Source organism: Apostichopus japonicus, chromosome 12 (genome assembly GCF_037975245.1).
Source record: "Apostichopus japonicus isolate 1M-3 chromosome 12, ASM3797524v1, whole genome shotgun sequence".
NCBI classification, from domain to species: domain Eukaryota; kingdom Metazoa; phylum Echinodermata; class Holothuroidea; order Aspidochirotida; family Stichopodidae; genus Apostichopus; species Apostichopus japonicus.
The window spans coordinates 7546917-7568030 of NC_092572.1; the positions used below are offsets into that span (position 1 = coordinate 7546917).

At 35.1% G+C, this 21114-nt stretch overlaps 1 protein-coding gene across 1 annotated transcript; it reads right to left on the reverse strand.

Annotated features, from left to right (window-relative positions):
* Positions 1–1573: 1573 nt before the first annotated feature.
* On the reverse strand, positions 1574–20542 carry LOC139976889 (uncharacterized). The gene is made up of 11 exons (XM_071985763.1): positions 20403–20542; positions 9320–9417; positions 8479–8793; positions 7977–8318; positions 7128–7265; positions 6660–6691; positions 6502–6553; positions 4314–6202; positions 3719–3888; positions 2508–2596; positions 1574–2268 (listed from the first exon to the last, which is right to left on the reverse strand). Exons 2-11 carry the CDS (start codon positions 9384–9386, stop codon positions 2255–2257), a joined length of 3108 nt encoding a protein of 1035 aa, XP_071841864.1. The 5' UTR covers positions 9387–9417; positions 20403–20542; the 3' UTR covers positions 1574–2254.
* Between the last annotated feature and the right edge of the window lie 572 nt (positions 20543–21114).

The window sequence follows — 21114 nt, forward strand, 5'->3', positions numbered from 1 at the left end:
ATAGTCACGTATGAGAGGGAATTAAAACAAGAACTCCACATTATGCAATTTGTAATGGGAAACGTTTAGGAATTACCTTTCTTAGGCAATTCTCATGCTCTGTTAGTTAGTAGTTACGTTGAATCTAAGTAGCTATATCTATAATTTCTTCATTAAAATGTAAGATTTTCCTGCACTATAAGTATAGTTGATTTCTTCGGTTGCGATTGAAGTTTTTTTTACTTTCCGTTGTCTGGATACGTGCAAGTTATTTGAGTTGTGCTAAGAATCTAGACCATCTTTTTATTAATTTTCTAATAATATTGCTGCATATTACAATAGCTAAAGCTGTAGAATTGAACCAAGTAGGTAACAAACACTTAAACAAAAATTAGTAAAAATGAACGCGACAACAGCTTACTTTTTTTTTACTTAATATCATGTTATCAACTATATTTCATGATTGTAAATAAGGAAATAACATTGAATTTATACGACATTTACAATATCGATAGAATAAAAAATATTAAACAACACTTTCACCATTAATGCGTACCATAAAAAAAAAAAATCACGCAAAACTTTAACTATTGTAAGTTGTGATAACGATGGAGTTTACATAATTGATACATTATATTTATCTGTAAAAAAAAGAGCTCAGCAGTTGTTATTCTGGGTAAAATGTGATAAATATTATTTATTGTTTAATAAATGTTAACGGAACTTATGAAGCTTTGAGCAAGGTTCATCGACTAATGATGTAGGTAATTAATTAAAGAGTATTTGACTTTCGTTACGAAACTTTTACATCAAATATATGCTTAAATTTTATTGTATTATGACTTTTTGATAAAATTTTGAAAAATCAATAACCCGGTGTTGCAATATACGTATATCTTCAAAATAACTACCTATGTGTAACAAGATGCAAGTAGTACCGAAATATGCAAATATAAAGACACAAAATGCCAGGTTTTTGTCAAATTGTTAACAAAAACTTCAACCGGCTCTATTAACTGATTTTACCGTATTTGTTCTCTCGTTTTATGTAAAAATTAGTTCAAAGACAAATGATGATAACACAAACCTAACCATTGAATCACATATAAGTTCCCCACATGGCTTACCTTCTGCATATATAGGCTACGGATATCACGTAATGCCTAGAGTGCATTTCAATATACGTGTGTACATCAATGGATACATTAAATGTCCTTTTGATACCATATGTGTGCATGTCGTAGATATCTGTATAACAAGATTATCTTATTCTTGTGTGCAAACTTTATATTCTACTTAATTATATATATTCCCTTGTCATATGTGATTATTGTTAAACTGTATTTATGACTGACATATCAAGTCAGGGACCAAACAGAAGCAAACTTACAGACTTCTGGATGTGAATCCGCCCCTTGTTCCCCCGCCGGAGATTCGCCCTTGGACCACATCTGTGGCCCTAGGGCCCCGGTCTTCACCCAAGAAAGGCTAAGCACCAAGGCGCTCCTTATCCATAATCATTTATGCCACCCTACCCCCTCACAAAAAAAAAAAAAACGTTTCAATTAGGATTGACACCCTGCCTATATTAATGAAACTCCGTGACGTCTCTAATTTCTTATCAGTCAGCAGTTAGAATTAACAAAAACATAAATACAGCTGTTTATTGATTCCCTTTGAACATTTAATATAAGAAAGATGTAGTAATAATAAGACGGAACCGCCAACCACATACAAATTGACTTTGAAGAATTTCCTGTTCACAAAGTCTTTGGAATCGGTTGACCTAAAATGACCTTCCTATTAACAATATGTGTCTTGTGCATTATGGAATGAATCCACATTTGAAGTAGAAATTTCATGAAACAGTCGCTTATGAAGCCTTCCGAATCGGTTGATCGCAAACAACGCAAACGCTTACGAAAACTTTACACAATCTATATATTTCGTAACATCGTGTATAAATAAAGTTCCCTGTATTTTGGACGTTTTGAGTTAATGGCACTTAAACGTCTGATTACATTGACATGTCTTTTGGAAACAATTCCTTCTCAGATTTGCCTTTCTGTAAGTTGAATTTTGGCACTCGTGTGGTTGCAGGCGATGTCTTCTCACATCTACGTAATAAAAAAGTTTCATTACGTTTAGGTGTGTTTCGGCCACAATTCCTTTACCCATACTCCTTTCTCCAGGTTGAAATTGGAACGCTCATGGTTGCAGGTGAATCTGTCTCACAGTTCATACACTGAACTGAACTATTCTTTGCTATAAAATATTAACTGAAAGAAACTGTAGAGAAGGTCTGTTATTAGTAAGTTATGAAACAAGTCCATACATGAAAGCATTTCATCGTGAACCGAACAAACTAAATTTGATGCCAAGTTGCAAACTTCGTGAGAAACATTTCATCCACCTGAAAATAGACCGTAACAAATGCAAACAACTCATTGGCCATTGTACACACAATATTGTTTCTGTAGCTTGTTATTGTATATTGTCCAAAAAATTGTATTGAGAATATCACTCACTTTTCATATCCATTCCCAAAGAAGAAGCTGATTTCTCTATCTTTTTGGCTTCTTCTTTTACTTCGTCCGATACCGAACACTTTACGAACCTTTATTAGAAAGTATCAAGAAATATATATAAATATATAATATATCAAGCCATAATATTTAAAAAAAAACAGCTCCCGTCCACAACTCAGCCCTCCGGAAAACTGGATACAAGAAGGAATTGAATATACACCGAAGAGTGGCAACCATACCCAGAAAAAGAAGAAAAGAACGAAACCAGGATCATAATATGGTAACACCCCACCATATAGTGAAAGCGTTAAAACCAATGTGGGTGCGCAGTTTCTGACACTCGTAAACAAGCATTTTTTCTTCTGACCATGCCATACATAAGATTTTTAACTAGAACAACATCAAAATTAGCTATAGCTGTATGAAGAATATGTGGCACATAATAAAAAGCCACAATACCAAATCATATCGAAAGCAATCCCTTGTACCAGGGAAATAACTTGCAATTGCAGAAAAAAGAGCGGCTGACCCCTTTCTGGGGAATGTCTGGAAGCTTCAAGGCAAGGTAAAACAACCACACCAAATATTTACGCAACGAACATTACCAAAAAGAAACTGAGCTCTAAAAAGGAAGAAAATCGATCACTGCATTTCTTGGGAAATTCTAAAACAGTATGATACACATGAGCGCAGTTTGGAAGAGAAGTTATTCATATTAAGAAGAAGAGCGGACAAAAGCTACCACTCAATCAACAAACGTAGCGAAATTGTTTCCAAATGTCGTCATGGCAACCGTTCAAAAAGCCCCCAAAGGAAATAATCCTCCTTGCAAAATTCAGTTGCCCGATGATCGCCGCAGTGAAAATAACTCAAAGTTTGCGTGAAACTCTGAGTTGCAACGCGTTGGAATAGCGTGTTTATATGTAACTAATATATATATATATATATATATATATATATATATATATATATATATATATATATATATATATATATATATATATATATATATATATATATATATGTATATGTATATGTATGTATATATATACATATTAATTTATATATATATATATATATATCTATCTATCTATCTATATATATATATATATATATATATATATATATATATATATATATATATATATAAGAACGATAACAATAATTACATTTTGCGGATGATTCAACGAGGTATTATCAAACATTCTTACTGTAGAATCTCTGGACATTCTCGATCAGTAAGGCTGTTGGTGATTGAGGCGAATTGGTCTTTGTTGATGTTCATTTCCAGAAATATCAGGGTCTCTAATGAGGGCAGTGTTACGTCTTTTATGAAGTCAATAGCACACTCTTCTCTAAACGTCATACTTTTCAGTTTTACCTGTTGGAAGACAATTAAATGGAAAGACGTAAAATTACGTTATATTTTCTTGTTTAATAACCAAAAGAACAAAATTCAATAATTACCATTTATTGAGGCATATCACATTAATGGGTGTCTTTACAGTAAATTGAAATGGATTTTAGTTAAAACAAATGATCAATCAAATTACGATACCGTATAGGATTTCAGTATATGATATTTGTTTTTACATGAATCAGGTCGTACAAAAAACGATATACAGAACTATCATTGTGTAGAGCAATGTGTTAATTGGACAAAATGTTTAGATGGGCTATCAGCCGTTTCATTTAAACGAGCTGAGGGATCATTTTTCGTCAAGCTGAATATATTATTGAACAAATATTCAAAATTAACTAATCCACATTGTGTTTTAATAAATTGAAACAGTTACTACTACTTACATGGCAATAGTTGCAAGCATCGCAGAAATCTGTTAAAGCAACTCTGTGGTGTTTCCTGTCAAGATGCTGTATGTGAATAGTCGTATCCATACCCATTAAAGGCGTTACATTGCTCGTATATGTACCAAAGAAACCCGTTACATTGCTCATGGATTTACCAAAGATACCCGTTGCTTTGCTCATATCTTTGATAATTGTTCGCTTCTTCTCGAGATTACTCATTTCATAAATACAGTCGATCAAATTGTTCCACATTTTCTGTTCCTTCAGAAGATATTGTATAGCTTGATCTAATCTAGCATGATTCAAACCGAACATAAACTGTAATAACCGAACCGTTGAATCGTTAGCATTCTGTTGTATATATTCATCTATCCACGCCCACTCTTTATCCCGTTGCGGCACATACTGAGCAGCTAAATATTCCTGAAAGAATTCATGACAAAACATGATTCCAGCATAGGACGAAAAAGCCAATTCTTCTAATTGACTTCCTTCGCTTCCTACCTTCTTTGAATACTTGAGCAAACCTACGGCTAAGGCAAGTTGGGTATCTTTTTCACCAAGTTTATTGTTCCAATACCCGCGTTCACCAAGTGAAAGGCTCATTTTGTTCTCAAATGCTATTTTACCAAGTCTGTTTTCAAGTCTCTTAATATCTTTTTGAATGGACTTCTTATTAACTTTCTGCACGTATCGGGATTCCAAACAGGTAATCACTAATCTTATTATTGTTGTCAGTTTGTTAACATTCACTTCTTTATATTTCCCTGTTGGATCTAATATTCTGCATGTGATTATATGAATAATCATAATCAGCAGAAGGGGTGTTTCAGAAAAATTCTGAAAGATTTCGTTCAACTCCATACATTCATAAACCTTTTTTGAAAGTAGAACGGTGTTATTTTTCTGCTCTGTTTTTCCTTGCTTTATCAACTTTGTTGTTACCTCATTGTTACATCCTCCCTCTGTCACCGGCGGACTGTCGTTATTTGCTGCTTTTTCTTCAATCGTCTCTCTTTTTTTGGCATCCGATTTAGCTTGTGACTTAGAGCCTTTCATATTTGAATCGAGAGTCAAAGATAACTGGGGCATTGCTTGTGAGTTTAAGTAATATTTGCAGGTTTTCTGAATATACTCATTGACTTGAGTATTACTGAAACCATTCAATTTTACTTTTGAATATGGTAGAGCAAATATAGCGGTCATGTGATCAAATTCACGAGACGTTACCCAAACCTTGATGTTTTTAAACTTAAAAGTGTTTATTTGATTATCGAGTAAATTTGCGACCGTCAGTTTGGAATCATTGTCACCCTCTTTTTGGAGGAGGTTGACACGCTCTTTTTTATCATTGGTAGGATTATCGGCAGATGTATTGGCACTAATTGTAGACATCGATAGCTCATCAAGCCCATCTAAGAGTACTTTATACTCAAAATTTAGAAATATTTCAGTGATATCGTCCACCGTCAAGTCGATTCCAACAGGCATCATTTTCTTGACAAGTTCGGAAAGTATCATGGAGGGAACAACCTCTTTAAGGTGAATATATATTAGTATAGGTTCACTGGTTTGATTCCTTTTGCCAACTTTCGGATTTGTCATCTTTGATACCCAATCGCTAACCAAGTGTTGAGTGTAGGTTGTCTTCCCGTAACCTAAATCTGCTATGATGATGACCCGATTATTACTATCGTTATTAAACTCCGGTGTAGACAGATAGTCGCTATCGTGATGGCTAACGTTATCGTTCGGACTAGTTACGATGCACTGGCATGCAGTGTAAAGGGCATCTATCGATATTGGTTCACCCCATGGTAGCGGCTTGATGATACCAAATTTCTTGTACTGCCTTGTTAGAACATCCACTAAAATATCTTTCCTCTCTAAAGAAAAACATTAAATATCAATGACTGCCAATATTGTTCAACGTAATGGTATTATTAAAAGGTATGGTATGGAAAGGTTTAGAATTGAAAATGTTTGTGTTTAGCTTATTCACACATGTTACTGAATGTGTAAACTTTTTCTAAAGTTTTCTAAATTGCGCCATAGTAAGTATATTAAACCGAAATTTACCCCGTACTAGAAAATTGTCTTTGGTTATTACAGTAATTAGGTAGAGTAGTCGAATGTAGTCTTCTTGCTTTGGAATAATAATGTTGGAGATAAAAAATTATCGTACCTTCAAGGGATTTTTTCTTCGGTTTTGGCTTCGTACTTGTAAGCTGTATTTCCTGATATAAGAACAGATATTGCATTTATACAAATAAATAGATACACAGAAACTAATTGTGGACAAAGACTATATGAGGTATAATAAAGATATGATGTCCTTCTTACCGTGTCTAGATCCGCATTTGTTATACCCGTAGCTATAGGAAACAATAATACAAATTTGGTCGATTAAATTTTTGTGGCCTTGGTATTAATGTTCATTGTTAATTACAGAATTATTAATGCAGGTTTGTAAAATTCATTGTTCACTTCATGCCTAACTAAGGTGTTAATTAACGTTCTAATATGCGGCAATTGCAGGATAAAACATGAACGACGGTATAACGCAAGCGATGCACGAGTCCAGCAATAGCGATAAATATTAGTTCATTCGTACAACACACTAAATAAACGTCGATATTCATCTGAAAATCATACAATTTTTTGTAAACATTTAATGATAAATAACTAACAATTTGTATAAACGGTACAAATGAGTTATGTGCTTTTCTTATAGTTAACAGTCTCAAACAACTTAAATGCGTAAGTAAAATAACAAGAATAACAGGAATAGGTTACCATACTTCTCCTTACCTCTTCTGTGATAAAAAATACAAGCAACGATGACTAGTATCACTAGGACGATAAAAATTCCAATAACTACAAATGGCCAGGCGACGAGACCTTTAGGGCTACTCGTGGGTTCACTTGAAGGAGGTTCTTTGCATGCTTCTGGCAGACAAACGCAAGACGGCGAAGATTTTAAATGTTGTAAATTATGTTACACAGTATTGCAATTTAACGGTGGCGTGAGGGAATGTCAATGAAGACATTTATTAAGGCTACACCGTTACTGTGCTATCGGCCACAATTGCGATGTTATCGTAAACACGTTTTTAATTTTCAGTATGAACTCCTCCCCATAGTGGTCTGTACGCTGTCGAAATTACGTTTATCCTTAGTCTATTATATCTGATAGAAGAAAGTCACAACCCAAGCTTCTTATATCAATGTTTATATAATTCAATGCTATTTGCGAATTATTTTGTCTATATGTTTGTTTCTTCAAAGACCTGTAATTTCACTTTTGCTAAATACAAATGATTTGCCATAAATTTGGATATAATTAATTAAAAACGTGTGTTGCATTTGCATACTGCCACGGAGATATACCTAATGTGACCAACCTTAGGCCACTTAAAACATTAAGACATAACTATGCATATCCCTTCGTTATGATTGTTCTACACTGTCCTTTTGGTTTGTTCAAAATGTGCACGTAATTCATTTAAACTGTAAACGCTAAGTCGTTAGGAAGCTTGTAATATATAATTTACTTTGAAAAACCAACCGACGTATCGTAAATGTCACGTTACGTGTCTTTATCAGCAATTCATTAATAATACCATCACGAAATTTGCAAGCCAGTATATGTCATGTTACCTGTATTTATCCTAACAGTGCTGGAGTGAGTATCAAGAAGAGGAGCAAGCGGAAAGTCTGACGAGGAAGCGATGCATCTGAATGTAGCATCTGCTCCACAACCAGGTGTTGTGTATTGAATGGTTTTCTCAGTGTACCATCTGTCACCCATTTCTTTATGAATTTGCTCTTCTTTGGTGAAGCTCACTCCAGACTGGTTAGTTACAATCCAATCTACTTCCATCATTGGTCTAGAGCCATTCACATAACAAGTCAAGGATCCATAGGTGGTAACGTTCAGTTGACATCCAGTACAGGTCGAACCACAGGCATCAATCAGTGGGCACGGAGGATCGGGTCGACCTGTCAGGATAAAATGTTCACACTATTTACTCAGTGTTGTTAACTACAGAGCACATTTGTTTTTCAATTGATACACCAATATATTAATATGATTGGATTAAAAATGTTACAAATACACAGCTAAATAAATATATGTATAGGAAAAAGATGTGTTTATTACTGTAAATAAAAAGCGCCGTGTTTGAGATATCTTGTTCAAAGTTGTCAAAGTAAGCTGTCAGCGTATAGCTGCTTTCATGTTGTAACTGGCTATTAATGATTCTAAGAGATCCATTGATGGTTAACTCAAATTCCCCTTTCTGGTATTCGCTGCCACCTGATATGCCATCTACGAGTGATAACAAAGGAGCGGTGCTCGTTGTTAATCCTTTGTACCAATACAAGTCGTAGTTGGAACCTAGAACATGACATGGAAGCTCAAACGACTTTCCCATTTCTGCAGAACACTTGGGCTGACACTGAACACTGCTTGCGTCTGCAAGAAAACATAATATTTCATAATCCTTTATTCACATATTAACGGAATTAGACTCGGTAGTTTTCAAACAAGAAGTTGATATATGCTAATTCAATAGTATCTTATAGGATGCAAGTGACAGTGAAGATAGATTTAAACAAACGTTAATATGTTACTTATTAAAACATGTTCTTTATTTTTGTTTTTGCATTTGTCTATTTATACATCTTATAATTTGTTCAGACTATTTTCCGATTATGTATTGAATAGCTGTCGTCGTTTAAAGACAAGCATCGATTGTCGAGAAGTCGTCGAGATACACGTTTTTAGAAATATTACTAATCACAACGAGGAGATTTTTCAGACTGGGGATTGAGTTTATATTCACTAGCCTCTTGCCCTCCTACTAAAGTTCGGGAACATTGTTCTTTTTTGTTCCTAATTTGAAATCTTCTGCACGCTTCTGATTAGAGATTATTAGCCATCCAGTCATTAGTTTGAGATACATGATAACTAAGAAATATTTATTTCGTATTTGACTTACCTCCAACATATATAAATGACATTATTAGAACTAAGACCGCAACGGTCTGCTGTATCAAGTCCACCATGTTCTTGAAGTATCAGATGATCACTGTGTAACTAGAATATAACAACATATATATTATTATGACATTTACAAATATTTTACTTTACATTCAAGTACACATAGACCATCTATTTGTTATTCAAGTAGTCGTCGGGAAATAAGCACAAGGATTACGTTCCTGTCCGTATTCCCTTTCTGTATTTCAAAGTTTTAATGACTGTTTCAAATGAACTAATGTTATATAGCCTCACGTTTGTGAGTTACTGCTAAATTAAAAGTGAGTTCTAAACTCACTTACATATTCTACTGCATCATGAGTTTCACCAGTCCTAACCTTATACCTTAACGAGTTAACGAGACTAATAAACTTTGCTTCTTTCAAACAGGACACAAAACGAATACTCGAAATATAAGGTAGGTAAATAATGCATTAAGGCAAATCCTAACGTTTTCCAAGGAAAGCTTGACTAGGAAGTATTTCCGTATTGTTTGTGTCTCATATCCACATTGAAATCATTCTCTTCATAAAAACACAGGACAACAGGCCTTTTTCGTCATTTCATTTCCTTGTAATTTCCACTTCCTTGTAATATGCAATAATTGGGGCCGTGTTGTCTAATGTGTTAATAATTCGTAGTAATCCGTAGTTACTGTTACTACTGGCTAGACATTAAGCTAAATTCCGATAGTCATAATGTTATATCATCATGGTATTAGCACCATTGTGTTCTAATGCAAACTTCAAAAAGTCACAATTTGATTCCATTTATACACCTGTTTTACTCCGTTTACTCTAAAAAAGCCCCCATAAAGACAAACCAACTCTCACAATGTTTACACCGCTCAGGGTATGGCTGACCTTCCTGAGCATTATGACGTAAGCGATAATGATGAACGTCCTCACAAAGATTCTCCCACAGAAAACGGTGAAGATACTATTGACACTATATCAACTATATCAACTGTATTGTATTACTTATATCATACTAGTAACCTTCAAAACACTATTACATGATACAGATAATGTCCTATTTTAGCTCATTGAAATAACATATTTAAAAAAAAAACATTTTACAAATGTATGCCAAGGAAAATGGCGTCAGGTCTCATTTATTGATGTTTCTTACAAGATGCAAAAACCATCGACATTGTTTAGGTCGAAGTTTTATAATTTATGCAACTAAGAGTTTAACACAAAACAATTTAGTCCGCTCTTCGCTATTTAATTAATCACTCACACGAAACATGTATATGTTAATACAAATATATAGTCAGGTATATATTGTCAGTTAGGCCTGAGATAACATTTATCAGTTTCGACTAATCTAAAGTTGAGCTTTAGCAACAAAAATAAATGAGATTTTTGATACCAATGTTCAGCACAACAGACACATCATCCCTTAATAACATGTAACTGTGACTCTAATGTTTACCTAATATCCAATACATAACTCACTCGTGAACTCACAACCAACCATCCAACAATTTTCTATTGATTTCATTCTGAAGGATAAGATACAATGAACGATGCGAGATCCTTCCAGGAGCTGGCAATAGCATTGAACTGTCTTCGGGCACATTCCAGTATTTTTAAGTTACTTTCCATCTCTTTCGAAAAACGTTTTTTCCAAACTATTGCCCAACGAATCATAGAGTCACTTGCTATGTGAAGCTTAATTGTATTCTACTTAAATAAAATGCAATTTCTCTTAAGTAGAATATAATTAAGCTTAGGTGAAATTGACTTTAACTTAAGCTAAATTGAATTCTACTTTAGTAGAATAAAAATACACTTAAGCTAAATATAATTTAGCTTAAATGAATTGAAGGATCAGTCGTCAATGCTTTGCATGCTGTAATATTACAACATGGTTGTCGCTTCTAGTTCCACTGATCTTTCTGGTTAACAATGTGACCGAATTCTCTCCAGCACCACAAACACAGTGCAAATATGGTTTTGCAGTTAATGCAAGGGTACAATCGCTTCCAAGACCTCAAACATATGTCAGGGCATGTTAGGAACACTTCGTCAGCATCAGAGATATGTTGCATACAACAAGTACACAAGAGGTGAATGAGTCCATTAGCGGCCTAGTAATTTGTATTGAACAGAGTCGATTGCCTGCTACAGAAAATCGCAGCAACCATGGAGTATTACCGCTGGAAATACAGCAAAAAGGAGCTATTAGCAACTAGGAAGCTGCTCGCATCCGACCAAAAAATGGTACAATTCGAATAAAAGTTAGAAATTAAAGCCACACTAGTCAGTAGTCGTTCCCTTGCCCTCGAAAGTGCCTCTTCAACTGCATCAGCTAGAGTTTACAACAGTTGAATGGCTGCCTGCATTTTCCGAATGTCTGACGTTCATTGTAAACGTAGTTTTGCCTCTTTCGCTAGGGGTTAATATGGTGTTATGCTCGGACATACACAATGAAAGTTGGCAAAGTATGGGGGAAAGGCCGCACATAGTTATGTAACTAGGACGTCTTGAACGTTATTCTATAATATTATACAAAGTCGGACGCAATGCGTAACTAACTGATTGGCCAATCACATTTCACTAAAGCGGTATTCTTTTTCACTTAAGTGAAGAAGACTGACCAGGCACATTTCACTTTAGCTAAATTCTATTTCACTGAGGTAAAATGAAATTTAGCTTAAGTAAACTTGAGTAGGCATTCTTGCCTAGGAAGAATAGCATTTTACTTAAGTAAAATTGTATTTTACTTATGCAGATTTGTATTTAACTTGAATAGAATTTATTTTACTTAAGCTTAATTTATATAAGCTGAAGCTAAACTGATTTTTACTTAAGTAAAAGCGATATTGACAAACACCGTTCGAACTTAAGCTAATATGAATTAAGCTTAAGAAAAATGCTGTTCGACTTAAATGCAATTACTTTTACTTAATCGTAATTGTATTCTACTGAATATAAATTAATGTTACCTAAGTAGAATTGGGAGGTAAATGTTGAAACGGCTTGCCATATGGAGGCAGCGGGGTGGGGTTGGGAGTAGATTGCTTTTTATATTTAAAAGGTAATGAACGATTATGGCAAGAATGTGTGCTATAATGGCGATTATGTCTGAATAACTTATTATGTCCCTACAGTCCTGCATGAAAACATGCACAATAACATACTTCTACAGAACGCACAATACTTAGTTATAATGACCGCTGACAAAACATTGGCTTGTGTGCAACGAAAGCCAATAGTGATAAGTCTATAATATGCACGACAAAAATCAAATGATGAAAGCTGTTACTAGTATGCAACAACATAAATACTTACATATTCTGAAGCGAGAAGTTTGTCGAATACTATTTACCATAGTTACAAGTAGTTGCATGAAAACAACGCTCTTTGTGAACATTTAGCACTATAACTGCAAGAATGGTTGCAGACAATGGTAAGAGCTATAAGCCAATCAAATCACAAGAAATCGGGAAACTACAGGGACTATTTTTAGCATGAAAATCTCTGTAAGGTAACTGTTGTTCACTCTGTACTTGCGGTTGATTGTTATGATTTATTTGTTTTGAACAGATTCAATCATGTGCAAAAAGGATTGGACTTTTGGTTCATTCGAGAAGTTGTTGTATTTTGAAAAGAAAGAAGGATATTCATTTATAAACTTGTTATGTTTTGCATAGGCCAAGCTGTGAGCGTGTTTACTTGGGGTTTGTTTCCCCCAAAATGGTTGCCGGGCGGTAGCAATTTGAAGGATTTGCATCCCTGGCTAAAATAATACATCCCTTATGCAGATTGTTGCAATCGTGACAATGCTGTACACCACAGTTCTGTTTAAAATTTTCCCAAATTCGATCTCCGTAAGTCTGTACCACGTCAGGCAACTCTAGTTGTATTTGTTGATGCTTTCATTGGAAAACCTAAAATCCTTCGGACAACCAAATATCAAGACAAGATTGTCCGAATTACAACCTTAAATGTTCTAAAAAATGTGCCCTAATATTTTTCAGCCAACTTGACTTCATTTGGCTCGATCACGATTTAACAGCACATTGTTTAATGTATACAAGGGTTTACTTCTGATGAACTCAGCTCATGTTTGTTCTCTTCAATTAAATACACCAATTGCATTCCATAAACTGTTCAGTTAAATAAATTATGCAGGAAACATCTAGTAACATACCAAACTGGCCATTGGCTAAACGAAAATAAAATGTATCTTTTTGGATGAATAGTATATGTTTTCTACTGCATCGAAATCAAATTCAAATGGCAACACTTTCCACTAACAGGTAAATATGACGTTCCATTCGAGTATCAATCTCAATATCAACTTGCCCAATTCTTCTGCTCCTTTCTGTAAGGTTGCTGTATTGCAATCATGAAATCATAGTGTAGCAAACAAACATTACAAGAGCAAACCATGTATAAATGTTGAACAATTACAGAGTATGCATTTACCCCTTTGGCACAAAAAGTCCGCAATAACCCAGATTCCAATCACGACATAATTTCCAATTACTGCATAGCTTGTACACTGTTTCTAAAAGTTTTCAATTTGATGTATTTACTTTTCTTCATCTTTGACCACTGCCAACACGAGGCAAAGCTTATTGCAATTTTAATGACTTTCCAACTTACCCCTCATGTCTATGGTGGTACTCAATCACTATGCAGCAGAAAGCCCATGTTAACTGGGCGAAACAATCAAAACAACTGAATAATTGCATATTTACTCAAATGACCAATTTACTAAAAATAATGACCTACGCATACCAATTTCACTTTTTAACGTTGCAATGGATGTTGGTAGAACAAACACAAACAAATGCAACATGCTTCTCTACATTAGATGATCTTTTTCTGACATTTGGTGCAAAAAGCAAACTATTTCAGCAGTTACATATTTAAAGGGTATTCAAGTCATATGGCAGGTTACTGGCGCAAACACTAATGATAGTAGGATTACTGTCATCTACATTCTCATTAGGTTAAGTACAAGAATGATTTAACCTGAACATCTAAATGTTTGTTCCACCATGAACAATTTAAACTATCATTTGTTATAACGTGTCACTTCACACACACACCTATATATATATATATATATATATATATACATATATATATATATATATATATTATATATATATATATATATATATATATATATATATATGATTTTGGTAGTATGATCTCAACAGAATTAATCAAACATGCTCCAGTTACTTTGGTATTAAAAAGATAGTGCAGCACTTCCAGATGCTTCAAATGATACTGTGGAAGCTAGAGAGTAAACATTCAAACATGCTCCAGTTACTTTGGTATTAAAAAGATGGTGCAGCACTTCCAGATGCTTCAAATGATACTGTGGAAGCTAGAGAGTAAACATGAAAACGGCTGATTGCGTTCTCCTATTCGGACTTGTTTTGAAGCGATACGTTAGTGTTACTGTTACAATATGATTGAAAGCGTAGGTCTATGAGACCTTTTCTACGCCTTCTTATTTGTATCCATACGAATAGTAAATAGGCTAGGCCCCTCCAATAATATATCACTGATCTCCGACCTGAATGACAACAACCAGCCAAGACTAAATCAGGGTAGGCCCAGTAACTAAACTGCAAGCTCTGTTGTCACTGATTTCATAAGTTACCCATCCATCATCCACACAACTAAAGTTCTGGCCAGCCTTTTCTTTAGATAATATAACGAACCTCCTGACTGGATCTGTTGGTTAGATGTTCGCATGGACAATACTCGTTGTATACTGTCCGAGCATGTGTTATCAACTATGGTGGTGGTGGAGTTATGGATGTACTCGTACACTGAAAAAAAAAGTAGTCAATATTGCCACGGACTAACGTTAAATTAGTCTGTAACGTTAGTCAATGCACACGGACTAGCAAAAATCTTCGTTTCATCGCTGCTTCTTAGTCAGTTTACACTTACTAAGGAAAATATAATCGCAGCTTAGTCGGTGGCGACGGACTAAGGTATTTTAACCCATGGACTAAGAACGATACGGACACCCGATTTACGCCATAATCGTAGCTTAGTCGGTGTCGACGGACTAATGTATTTTAACCCACTTCGATTCACTTCAGTTTGGAAACCGAGAGGCAACGACAGCTTGCTGGACTTGGCATAGTTTCATACGATCACTCTAAGCAACTTTCAACCGTAAATCACCCAAGAAGGTTTTTAGAAGAATGGAGGTATTAACTGCCATCATCGGCCTACCTGTTATTCCTTTAACTTGAAGGTGAAATTAAAGTTAATTGTTAGGCCACTGGCACTAGTACTGTATTATGGTTAGTGTAACCCTACCGTTTTCACGCTGGTGTTTCGCAATACACAGGTACAATGACAGTGAGTAGCCCATAGGCTTCTACTGGGTACTGCAGTGCATTCTCAACACTAAAGTGTGCATTCTAAACACCAATTAACAATGTGTTATGTGTGTATTGGGCTAGATTGAACAGTGGCACATAATCTTCTAATTTATTCCCAAACAAATGCTGGAACTATAAGTCTCAATAGTTTATTTGAAGTCTACACTCATTTGGTAAAGATTTCCTGTAATTTCCCATGTGAATCTATATGGGAAGGCTTTGTGATATATAATAAGCAAGCCTAGACCTTCAAACGTACAGTTACAGTAGGCTGAACAAATTATGTTGGCTAGTCAACGGTATTATATGTTGCGAGCAGTCAGGATGCACGCTTCAGTTCTATTTAACCTCTTCATTTATCATGTTTTACTATTTAATTTCCGGTCACGCACAGGAAACAATTGCGACATTCCTTCACGGTCGACTTGTTTACTGTAAGAAGTATTAACCGTTTTTTCTCCGGAAAGCTTGATAGTCTGGTGTTATTATTACATGTGCTTTTAGTATACTGCAAAAAGAGTAAGTTGTTGTATTTGTATTGATATTTTATGTAGAAGTAACGGAAAATTTAGTATGTTTAGTTTGGTCTAATTCCACGTTTTTTTCTGTCCAATGTAGTGCAGGGTTCACTTGCGCGAATTCAAATTATTCTGTTTATGTATATGTATATGCATCGATTCGTAGATTATGATGTTTTTTTGACATTTATTTGTAATTCAAGCATATCTGTTTAGTAGCAAAGTTTAAAGGTTAAGATTAATTAGTTTTCTCTTTTTGATCCTAGATTGAATGAAACTCATTGACGTAAATAATAGATCAGATGATACAGTTTAACGCAGTTGCTAAAACTCTGGGTATTCTCTAGTCTTCGCCGGTCCATTATGTACTTTAGTACTAGTAAAACTAAATCAAAACGACCGAAAGACAAACTTAGTGTAACAAAGTACTGATTCTCCTCTAGCCTAGGTCTAAACAGGCTTGTTATGTGAGCAAGCAAAATAACAACTAAAAACGATTAGGCCTATAAATAAGTTGGCTCAGTGCATTTCTGTTTCTAAAATTTTATATTTTTAAAGATCATAAAAACAAACAAAGATTTAGACCATGTTTTATTATCTCTGTATTCTGGGCATTTGATTCTGGTTGCAATGGTGATGACACTCTCGTTCAAATTTTCAGCTTTATACAGTCTGCTTCAAATTTGGGATTGTTTTTTGAGACTATGGTGGAAGCAAATCTCACAAAACTTTATGGTGACAACTTTATTTAATTTTTTTTCAAGTGATGAATACTTTGCTGTTTCTTTTTTCCAGCAGGAATTGAAAAGCCAAATATCTAAGTCAAGGGTGAGGTTTCCTGTGATGTACGACACCAGTGTGGAGGCAACAACGGAAGAGGAGAACTGTGTTATATATGGCTTAAAGACATGTTTTAAGATGATATATTGGTACCCTTTGCAGAACAAAAGAGTTTATCCAAGAGTCCAAAAAGCAAAGGAACAAGTACCATAGAGAAAAAAGATGGAAGAGTGAGTTTAACTATTGTACCCAACTGCTTAATGATATTAAAGATACTTTTCATAACCTGTTTTTAAAAAACAAAAACAGTCTAGTATATCATTTACGTGCAAGCTTCATAAGTTTGGTCAAATTTTCACTGATCTGTAGAGCGGGAGTCCAGAGGGTTTGGTTAGCTGGGAAGGTAACCAATTGCCTGGTACATCACAATGTTCACAATGCATTCCTGTATATGAAACCTGACGACTGGCAAACCGACCTATGTGGATGTGGCTGGGAGAGCAATTTTAAAGTCTCCTTATAGCTAACCTAGATCAGAACTGATAATTGCTCTCCCAGCCACACCCACCACAGTCGGTTTGCCAGTCGTCTGGTTTCATATACAGGAATGCATTGTGAACATTGTGATGTACAAGGCAATTGGTTACCTTCCCAGATAACCAAACCCTCTGGGCTCCCGGTCTATTGGGATCATTATTAACATGATTAACATAATTATTAAGCTTGAAAAATAACTTGGTGTTATGCTGTGCAAAGCTAATAATTATTTGGTAAAGCTGCTATTCCTGGCTTATAATGTGAGGGACCTAGATTTAAATGTATACCTCCCAATATGTTATAACATTTTAATGTAAATGTATGTTTATGATAATGTGAGTTATCATGTTCTATATCTGTATCTGTGCTTACACCTATATCATATTTTCTGTTCACAGGTCAATAATGATGCAGATTTTGGCTTCCTGAAGACAAGTGGGAGGCCATTTGTAGTTAAGAGAAACACTCTTTGTTCGTGAAGACTTAACTGGTGTCGATTTGGGGTACCACTTTAAAACGAAAGTCATGAGGAACCCTTGCCCAAGATTCAACTTTGCATTATTGTGCAGTGCTATACTTTTGCGATTCATGTTTGATCCATGAACTTGTCTTAACTTTGTTGGAATAAAATCATATTTTCAGATTTTTGTTTACAGTGATTTCTTCTCTATCTCTCGAAAGTCAGCCTTTGTAGACATCAGAAGTTTAATCAGAAATAAATACTGCCAACATACACATTATTTGTGTTTCTTCTGCTCTCTTTTCTTTCAGTGATGCTAGTCAGTGAAACTAGTCGGGTTTAATTCTTTCAGTGATTCTAGTCAGTCCATACCGACTAAGAAAGGTTAGTCGGGAGAGGCACCATCCTGACTAATGTAAAACCTGCTATAAACTAGTCGGTGGCTCATATAAATTAGTCGGTAAAGACCGACTAATGTCACCAACTAATGTAACTGACTAATATACATTTACCGACTAAGAAATTGTTGATCGACTAAGCTGACGGACTAAAATGACCGACTAAGAAATCCAACTGACTAAGGAATAAATTAGTCGGTATGGCAACTGACTAAGGCTATGTTAGTCGGGAGATGTACCAGATGGACTAACGTTATGTTAGTCGGTGAACCAATTTAAGTTTTCAGTGTACACGTAAACGTACACGGACAGTACTGCGGCAACAGACGTGGTAATATACATATACATAGCATATACAACAGTGTTTTTTTGTTCAAAGTTTATGAATATGGTTGACGTAAATACTTGCATATTCATTACTAATAAAGATAATGACAGATTTCTGGATGGGTTACCAAACCTTGAATACAATAATATTTGTTATTATCTAGTCATCGTTCCCAAAAAATTACACAGACTGATCGTGGGCTAACGAAATAATTATATATGGCGCGTAATAATTTCCAGCGGATACGGTAATATAAAATCATCCCGCGCGCCAATTTAATACTTTCCAGCCCTTTGTGAATTTCTGCTACTGTATCGACAGGCCTATCATACACGAGCGGAACATGATTACTGGGTTACAGGTGCCAAACTATTGAAAATGTAACATCTTTCAAGTTCAAAGACTGTTACTGACAATCGGATTCCCGATGCATGGCTAGAATAAATTAACCACGCCATAGTAGCCCAATGTTGTAAGTGGCCACCGACATTTGACTGAGCACGACGATCAGAAACTGCTGTTAAATACAGTGACGTGCTATACAGAAGTGATCATACAATGTTACTGTACAATTTCTGCAACGTCCAGTTTAGACTTTTGACAATAAAACTTTTGACAATAAAAGTTTATGGTCTGTCGATCTGTACGTGTTCACAGATAAGGACTTCACTTTACAGGATTGAACATTCAATAACCTTTACAGTAGCATTTCTAGAAAGAAAAGATTACAGACTTTGACGGTAAATATTAACAGTTGAAGTACTGTGTTACACAATTTCGGTCGGTTAACGATGTTTACAGTATTTTGTCTTGGTAAATAATAACGTTGTACTGAAAAGCAGTTCTACATTGACCGACTGTACAAAATAAGCACTTTTATTACTGATATATATTAAAACAATATTTACAGCTAAATTACTTTATAAACATTTACAGATTGTTTACTGTTAAAACTTAGAAAAAACAGTCTCGTTTCATGTATAGCTAGTTTTACAGATAACAAAATGTACAGAAAATTGTACTCTTCGTTTACAGTGTTTTTACTGAGTAAACAACTCCCTCACATAGCGTCTAGTAAAACGTTATGGGCAATGAATAAGCTGTTTATGTCGGGAACCAATGTAAAGTCAACCCAGTGCCTAGAGAGAAAATGCAAAAATAAAATACCGCACATTTTACTGATTTAAAGGAGGGCCTTAAATAATGCAGAAAATACTACATACATATCTCGGCGACACAGCAACACAAAAGGCCTAGTAAAACTGATCACGACGTTTATGAGCCCCTGCCGTAAGTTACTATTAACAGTTACCAATGCAATTTTCTAATTAAGTTTTATTTAAAAGTGAACCAATTAGTCCCTTTTCTCCAACCACTATATGCAATTCGGCCCAACCCGAGCCAGTTCCGACCCTTTTCCTATTACAGTATGTGAATACATATTTACGCAATGTCGATTAAAAACTTAGGCGCCCATGGCTACTTTCGACGAAGTATGATGTATATAGTTTTACACTCACACAAAATTAACTGAAGAACGTGATCAAAGGTGACCGCGAACATTTATGCAAGTTTCAATGAAGAATTTACTGCGGTTTCAATACACATTTTACTTTAGCAGCAATCAAGACGGAGAGAAGAAACATACCGTGAGATGAAAAATCCTTTTCAGTATCAGAGATGTAAGCTTCCAATGCAATTCAAAAATGTTCTCAACCCTAAAATTATGATTCATATAGACGTGATATTCTTTGAAACAATTCAACTACAACTTCCTACCATGAGCGCTTCCTGTCAAAATGTGTCAACAAGGCATACCATTATGATATTTGAGTGCACATATATCATGCCTATACCACAAACTTCGCTATCTCTACACAGGGGACAGTAACGTTACACAAAGTTCCATTTAAACAACGGAATTTGTGTTCATTTAGCGCTATAGATGCAAGAATGGTTGCGGACAATGGTAAGGATATATCAGCCAATCAAATCACAGGACATTTTGACCTATCATTTACTATGTTTGTGTCTTTTTAAAAAGAAAGATATTCTTTCAAAAACAGTGTTTGGTATGTTTTCATAGGCCTAGCTGAGTGTGTGTACTTGGGGTTTGTTTCCCCTCCCAAAAAGTTGGAGCCCCGCCGGATGGAGCAATTTAATGGTTTTGCGTCCATGCATGGCTAAAAATTGCGTCACAGAAGCAGACTCCTGCGTTCGTAGCAATGCTTATGTGAACAATATTTGAAACAGTAGAACGGAAATTGGCATGTTATCTGGGCATGATTTCAAACAGATATTTATGAGGGGTAGTAAAGAAGCTCGTCCTTCCATCATCACACCACACGACCCAGCTTTAG